At 39.4% G+C, this 8,285-nt stretch overlaps 1 protein-coding gene across 1 annotated transcript; it reads right to left on the bottom strand.

Moving 5' to 3' along the window:
* Window positions 1-389: 389 nt before the first annotated feature.
* On the bottom strand, window positions 390-1,939 carry LOC144083786 (apolipoprotein A-I-like). The gene is made up of 3 exons (XM_077611870.1): window positions 1,773-1,939; window positions 1,490-1,634; window positions 390-1,308 (listed from the first exon to the last, which is right to left on the bottom strand). The coding sequence occupies exons 1-3, from the start codon at window positions 1,813-1,815 to the stop codon at window positions 714-716; spliced, it is 783 nt and encodes a 260-aa protein (XP_077467996.1). The 5' UTR covers window positions 1,816-1,939; the 3' UTR covers window positions 390-713.
* Between the last annotated feature and the right edge of the window lie 6,346 nt (window positions 1,940-8,285).

Below are 8,285 nucleotides of genomic sequence, written 5' to 3'. Positions count from 1 at the left end.
AATGTTACCAGCTTCCTAGAAATATTCGCATCAAGCATAAGCAAATTAATTTTAACAACAACAGTGGGGCTACTCATTATGGAGTCCTATTGAGCTATTTGTTCTGGATTGGAGAGTTTTTGTCATTTTTTGAGGGACGGCCCGTTAACGAGCCCATTTCAATTTATTTATTGTTTACAATGAGTTTGCTTTTCAAAGTGCTATTGTCACACACACACACACACACCCTAATTGCTTTTATTGCATTGACCTGATCACAAATTATTGTACTTTAATATCTAATGATGCAACATTCTCAACAGAGAAAAGTGCATAACCTAGCCAATTTTGTTTAAAATTTCCACTACATCTTGTTTGCAACAAGCTACTTAGTCAATGATAGGGAGAAATTGTTCAATAAACAGTAAGATGTTTATTCAGCCATCTTTTTACATAGCAATTTTCATGAAACAAGCTTTTGTTGTAAGGTATGTATTCATGCATGTCATGATTGACCATAAGCATATTAAGAAATGTGTTCACATGAGAGAAAGAAAGGGCAAGAGTCCAGCCATTTTGTTGCTAAAAAGTGCATCAGTTTGGCGTCTGCTTCATTTCGGAGGCTTTTTGTACTGTTTATACTGATCAAAATAGACACTTTGTGAAGAGGGACTATTTTGTCTAGACGTGGTAGATAGGAGAAAGGTTAGTTTGAGAGGACAGCTGGTCACAATTTATGCCTTGTTCACGGTTTCGGCGATGTTCTCGAAGATGGCTTGGAGTTTAACCTTGATATCCCCAACCAAGGGCTCGATCTTGTGTCTGAGTGCAGTGATGTCATCTGAGCTGATGGACTTAGCGTGCTCCACGGCCTTGGCCATTTGGTCTTTATAATCATCCACATAGGGTTTAATACTACTTCTCAAATCCTCAACACGTGCAGCAACCTTCTTTTGCACAGCCTCGACGATGGGAATGAGAGCATTCTTGGTCTCCTCAACATTTTCATTAATCTTGATTTGCAGATCTGCCACCAGGGGCTGCACCTTTCCTTTCATAGCAACCATATGAGCTTCATGGAATTCAGTAATGACAGGCTCAAGAAGTGCACGGTACTCTTCAAGGTGTTCTAAAACGACCTTCCTGAGATTTGCTCTAAGAGGCTCAAGCTCGCTCTTCAGAGCAGCGATGTCGGTATCGACATTTGCTCTGAATTCCTTAGTAAGATCTCCAACTGTAGACACCACACCGTCGGTGTAAGGAGAAACTGAACCCTGCAGGACCTTGAGCTGCTCGTGGAACTCATTCAAATGGAGAACAAGCAGATCTCTGGGTAAGAAGAGAGGAGAGAAGAACAAAGCTTTGTAAAAACAAGCATGAATTGTCTTCAGGTCGACCACATCCCTTGCCCCAATCTAAAAGTTCTAAAGTAAATTAATCAACATGAGATTATTAGCAGAGATTACATGAAGTGGGGTTGACCAGAAAAATGTCAATGAAATGGCCTTACTTGCTAGCTTTGTACTCTGTATCGTCAAGGCTACTAAGGGTTCTAATGGCACCCTCCTTAACTTGAGTCAGAAAGATGTCCGCAGCAGCCCGGGCATGGGCGAGTTGAGCGACTGGATCAGACTGCAGGGAAGCAGCCTGAGAGCCTGTGCAAGAAAACGTACATTAAGTGCAAAGGTGAGTCCGAGCTACCAAGCAACCCAGTTGGAGGAAGCAGATGAAATGTCCAGAGGACAAAGCCACTAGAATCTACCATTCATAATTGTGTTCAGTTTTGTACTCACCAACTGCCAGGAGCAAGGCGAGAGCGAGAGCTACAAACTTCATGATGGAGATCTAAAATGAAATAGCAAGTGTGGTTTCTTATATATTGTACATCTTATCCACCCACAAGTGTTGCAAACTTAGACTAAATGATCACATTAAGACTAGAAGTTAAAATCATTACATCGCAAGCAATATTAGGCTAGGACATTGAAATACTTGATATGTTGCTGACTAATGCAGATTCAAATATACTTTAATTAGACATTTGGATGAGGCTGGACATTTTTTCCAGATACATACATTTTAACTAGGCAGCTCAAAATTAAGTTTCAAAAGTACTTAAAAGGAATTTAATTTTGAACAGCGCAGAAAGAACATGTCCTAGTGCCTTCTTCTAAATCCCCAAATCCCAGTTGAAGCTAAAACTTGTCTTACCTGGAGGAGTTCTCAAGGAAACTGTCAAATTGAGCAGAAGCAGAGCTTATATAGTGTTCAGTTATGGGATGAGTCCTGTATGGAGGAGGGGGAAGACGAAAGAGCTGCGTGTCGCCGTGGAAGTGGACCTCACCCCCCAGCCATTTCCCTCAGCAGGGAACTAAACTGTGGGTTCAATGGTCATCTGCTAAGAGATCACTCAGCAATCAAACACTCTTTTAGAAGTGGAAAAAACTCAAACCTAGCCATTCTTGTGGAACTATAAGGCATGTGTCATGAGAATTTCGCAAAATGGCTCATCATTTCTTAAATGGAACTCAATATGTTAAACTTTGTTGCACCAACTTCGCAAATTGTATTAACATCTTTCTGATGCTGTTCATCTAGATGTACAAAGTACTTGTTAAAAACAAACAAACCAAAAAACTGTCCCCGTGTACGCATAATTTCACTCTGATATGTGCGTATTGGTAATGATGAATACAATATATTAATACAAATTAAACTCTGGCTTTAGTTTCTCTTTAGTAAAGTTGTATATATGATTAATAGCTATAGTATAGTACTATATTTAAGATTAAGAAAGTAGAGTATTACACAAAATGTGAACTGGGGTTTTCCAGTGCAGTGAATACGGACAACCAAATACTTGAAGTTTGGAAAAGAAGGTGAAAGTTCACTATCTGTTGGTTTAGTTATTTTGTTTGCAGCAGGAGACATTCACCTTTATACTAAACAGGTATGACACATACAATAAATAAGACGTTATGTAATCTACATGAACCCACAACATTAATAATAATAAAATATATTACGAGTAGTTTTGTGATTAAAAGACGGACTTCATTAACATGTCATAGTGATGCAAAATATTTGCCTTTGACGCAATCCAATGTTCCGCCTTAAACAGACTGATTGCATTTAGGTGCACACTTTCCCTGATTAAGAGTGGCAGGTTGCATAAATCATGAAGTCCGATTAAATGACCAAGATTCTTTTTTCCCCTTTTTTAACCTGTTCTGTTCACCTGTAGCTTTAGATATAGAAAATGGTGTAGTATTCCTATTTTAATAGTTTGTTGTATTGTTTTTTTTATTCAGAGAACCAAGTTAGTATGTCACACCGTGAGTATTAATCAACATTCTGCAATTTGTTCAGTTATGTACATGCATACTCTAACACACGTGTCAAAGTGGCGGCCCGGGGGCCAAATCTGGCCCGCCGCATCATTTTGTGTGGCCCGGGAAAGTAAATCATGAGTGGCGACTTTCTGTTTTAGGATCAAATTAAAATGAAGAGTATAGATGTATATTAAATTTCCTGATTTCCCCCCTTTTAAATCAATAATTGTAATTTTTAATCCATTTTTCTGTGTTTTTAGTTCAAAAATCATTTTGTAAAATCTAAAAATATATTTTAAAAAAGCTAAAATAAACATTGTTTTAGATCTATAAAAAAAACTGAATATTCAGGGCTTTTAATCCAGTTCTTTTAATCCAGTTCAAAAGAAAAATCTAAATATTATATCTAAAATGGTCCGGCCCACGTGAAATCAAGTTGACGTTAAAGAGGCCCGCGAACCAACCCGAGTCTGACACCCTTGCTCTAACATGTATTAGTCATGCAGAAAAGGTGATTGTTGCATGGGAGTCTATAAAAGATCAACACTCTATAAACTTGTTTTTAGGCTGATACGTGAGAGCTTTTCTCTGTTTGCTTGTGTGTGTTTCTGCCTAAATTTGATTAATAGGTCAAAGAGTGTTGTGTTCCATGATGTTGTTTGTTGTCCTATCGCTAGTGGACTTTAACGCAGTGGTGTTCAGCCACAAATATTTACATTTAAAATAATTGTTTCAAATCAGGGGGACCCGATGGTGCAGTGGTTCTTCTGCCTGACTTTGGGGCGGGTAGTCTGGGTTTGATTCCCACTCGGTGGCAGTGTGAGTGGTTGTCTGTCTAGGGCAGGGGTAGGGAACCTATGGCTCGGGAGCCATATGTGGCTCTTTTGATAGGTGCATATGGCTCTCCACTAAACTGTGAGGTAAAATATGGGAACCCCTGTTGAGAGCTCAGTCCTGAATACATCAATAGGAGCATTGCGTTGATCATTGTGGCGCCGACATTACCTTTAGTGCGGCTTTAAACATTTGTTTTTCCATTACATTCTTCTGCATGCATACTGCCATTGATTATCAATGATTAGCTACAGCGCGACAACGTTGTCAAAAGATCTCAGAGAACGTTTGTACTTTTAAAAATGGGGATATTACTACAAATCGCACAGATTTTAGTGTATTTTTACTTTTGAATTTTGAGTATTGCTCTCAAGGAACTCCATTTGAAAATATGAATTGTTTATGGCTCTCTCCGTCAAAAAGGTTCCCGACCCCTGGTCTAGGGTATAGTCTGCCTTCCGCCTGAAGACAGTTGGTTTAGGCTCCAGCAACCTCCGCAACCCCTTTGAGAATGGGCGGTATGGATGATGAAGGAATTAATGAATGTTTCAAATCAGACCATTCACTGATGAAATGCTCAAATCAAATAAGATATGGAATTTGATCATATTCATTACTGTATTGTTCCGCCAATAAGTCGCACCGGCCAAAGAATGCACAATGAAGAGGAAATAGATGTATCTAAGTCGCATTCTTGGGAGGGACATTTATTTGATCAAAAACCAAGAAAAAATATGTTAAATTAAGAATAGTAAGATGGAGAACATTCATTCATTAATTTTTTTTGAAACACCAAGGATTGGCTATGACAAAACATTTATTCACAACATATGGTACGGAATCCTGGTAAAACAAACTGCCAGCATGAACACAAGTCTCAAATGAAATTTACAATTTTAAATCCTTAAAGTCTAATTCATCATCATTATATTTAAAAATGTTCAATGTCTGATTCATCATCATCAGATTCACCAAACAATTGATTCCATTCTTCTTGAGGGGTCTTGGTTCATTTTTTTTGAACCGCTTATCCTCACAAGGGTCAAGGGGGAAGGGGGATGAGGGGTGCTGGAGCCTATCCCAGCTAACTAGGAGACACATTCATACTCACACTCATACCTAGGGGAAATTTAGAGTGTTCAACTCACCTACTCTGCATGTTTTTGGGACATGGCAGGAAACCAGAGTACCCGGAGAAAACCCATACTACCCCGGGGAGAACATTCAAACTCCACACAGTGAGGACCGACCTAGGATCGAACCCTCGACCCCAAAGTTGTGAGGCTGACGCGTTAACCACTCTTCCGCTGGGCCGCCTCAAATAACAATATTATAACAAAATTGCATTGAAATTGAGGGAAAGAACTTCGACCCATGCACATCTCTCAATTGCCCTGTCACTGTACCACATTGTACAGACAAGTCTGATAAGCATGATGTACATATCAGCTTGTGACTTCAGAGCTGCTGACCAAGACCAAGAGGACTAACATTTATCTGGAAGAGCAACCTTTGACACGGCATGAAGTGCATTTCATTGATTTGGCATCCACACTTATCCTCCTACCCTAGATAACTGCCATAATTGTTATCGAGAGGAACTCGGTGATCCTGTCTGCTTGTTTCACAATACTTTACTGCAATGAAAAATGGTAGGAAAATGTTGTCATCAAAGGGAACAAGAATATTCCAATATCAGAACAAAGATGATTCCTCGACTATGCGAACAAACCTCACTTGATTTGACGATCATTTTCTATTAATCTTTTTATTTGCTAGAGCACTGGACAACTTCGTTTAGTGTTACCACCAAATGGCCAGGCAGGTGTGAGACGATTTCCTGGAGCTGATAAATATTTAATCGTCAAATCCACCACTTGATCGGTGCCTAGCTGAGGGTCAGAGTTCATTTCATTGTTCCAGCTGATTCCATGACGGAGCACTGCTCTACAATCAGCAGGGGAGGTTATCTCAGCTGTAAGCAACAGTGATTCAATTCTGTCCCCAGCACACATTTCAGGCAAATCTGCAGAACTGTTGTGATGATGTTTTTATGTCACATCTGTTGAGGTTGTTTCTGCTTTAACATGAAGGCGAAAGCTGTGGTTCAAGTGTCACTGGAGGTTGCTTGTCTCTATTTGAATGGAGAAAAACTAGGTCATTCACATAGAGATCAGACAAACAGGATTATTTTAAAGAATTAAACCCACGTATGCGTTGACAGGTGAACATTATTTTCTTTTCTTTATGAGCATCTTCATAAGATAAGTTTGTTTTCCAGGAAAATCGGGATGAGCATGGGCGCCTTTTTTTACAAACTAAATGAAGGTAGGTGGACAAAAAACAAACAAAAAAACGTGTGTATTCTTCATAGTTGCTAGTAACTAGTGACTGTTACTAAAAGAATGCATTTTGGGGGAGGAGGGAAACGTGCCATTTAACACGTAACAATCTATGGACTGCTATTTTAATTAGAGTTATGGATTTAGACCTGACACCCCATGAAAAATTGCATTAAAAAGATGACTTAACATGGTTGTATTGATTTGCCGTCTATCAAAATTGAATCATTGGAGACTGTATTTGATTCAAAGCTAACATCAGGGTTATTTGACACACATCAATTTCTAATAATTATATTTGACACCTAAATTTTCGTTGCGTCTGTGTGAGTCCGTTTTACGTGCATGTGATATGGTGAATCATTTCAGACTCAAGGTCAGTGGGTGTCTAATACTACAATTGCTCAAGAAATAAAGGTTATTCACCCGATTACCCAAGCAGTCAAACCACCCACGACACAAAACAAATAGGATTTGAATAAATGACTGTGAGGTCAATCAAACAAAAGGGAAAAATATATTACCTTATAACTATTTTTTATTTGCTTTAAAAAGCTAAATTAAGCTGTTAAAATGTCTTTCATTTGAGTCGTGCTGAATTTAGAGCTGTTTTCCGTCAGAATTTCGGTAAGAAAGCGTGTCAATAATTTAAAACCACAGCCTGCCCCCACACCACAGGAGCAAATAAGTTATTGACATTGCTGCGCAATTGCAAGCTTCAGCTGTAAAAACACATTCAGTCAGACAAGGTTACTCTAACCCACAGAAATGCAAATCACTCAACTTTTGACGGACAGGCACAGTAGAGCCCATTATTAAAGAACTCTCAACCAATAACCACAAAATCGGGGTGTTCAAGTTCCCTTGAGTGCAACATGCCTCTGTCTGAACATTACTTCCGGTATCTAATAAACTGACTTTATATGTCATAAAGTTGAGGATTTCAAATGTTAAAAAAGCTTTGTAAAACAAAAGATTGTGGAAGTTCTGTAAGGGGCCTCAAAGACCCCTGAGGTTTTTACACACTATTTCAATTATAGGCTCATGTCAAAAAGTATTCAAAAATAACTGATCAAAACTCACACAGATCCCAAATTATTCAAATTGTGCAATAAAAATATTGTTTGTAACTTGTTTACCTCTGCATAGTTGATAAGGTATGAATTCCAGTAGAGGGCGTGTGTCTCAATGAAAAAGAGTACTAGTTGAGACGTAATCATGCGACAACTCGGAATACGACATTGATGGTGTGGTGCAGGGGTGCCCATTACGATCGCCAAGATATTATTGGTAGATGGCCTGAGAGTAAGATTTGATCAAGTCTGTTAGTTTCCTTCAGGCCTTAACAACGTCTTTTTATCGCAATGTGCCAACTGCAATACTCATACTTTTTTTGAAAATGCATATCTGACTCATTTAACAATCAGTGGGCTCTGATCACAATCTTGAGTGTGCTGCCGACATCCTCGGCTAACATTAACGACCGGTCACAGCTGCCTGTTGTCGCAGCCTCTATGCTTCATTCCGGCACCCCTTGGTTGGTAATGAGATGCGTCTAAATTGCCTTCTCTCCGAACTTGGTGCGACCGATTCAGGGTGTCCATCGCCTTGTGACCATGGTTGACAGACTGGGACAGGCTCCAGCACCCCCCGCAATCCTAGTAAGGATAAGCGATCCAGAAAATGAATGAATACTATATTGTACATGTGTCAAAGTGGCGGCCCGGGGGCCAAATCTGGCCCGCCGCATCATTTTGTGTGGCCCGGGAAAGTAAATCATGAGTGCCGACTTTCCGTT

Source organism: Stigmatopora argus, chromosome 10 (genome assembly GCF_051989625.1).
Source record: "Stigmatopora argus isolate UIUO_Sarg chromosome 10, RoL_Sarg_1.0, whole genome shotgun sequence".
In the NCBI taxonomy this organism is placed as follows: Eukaryota; Metazoa; Chordata; class Actinopteri; order Syngnathiformes; family Syngnathidae; genus Stigmatopora; species Stigmatopora argus.
The sequence above is the reverse complement of the archived record's forward strand: the minus strand, read 5'-3'. Positions and strand labels throughout refer to the sequence as shown.

Bases quoted from the DNA above. Each gene is read 5' to 3' on its own strand.
- LOC144083786 (XM_077611870.1), bottom strand. From the start codon at position 1,815: ATGAAGTTTGTAGCTCTCGCTCTCGCCTTGCTCCTGGCAGTTG. The intron at 1,635-1,772 runs GTGAGTACAAAA...TTTCTTGCACAG, and splicing joins CGCCTTGCTCCTGGCAGTTG to GCTCTCAGGCTGCTTCCCTG. The intron at 1,309-1,489 runs GTAAGGCCATTT...CTTCTTACCCAG, and splicing joins ACAGAGTACAAAGCTAGCAA to AGATCTGCTTGTTCTCCATT.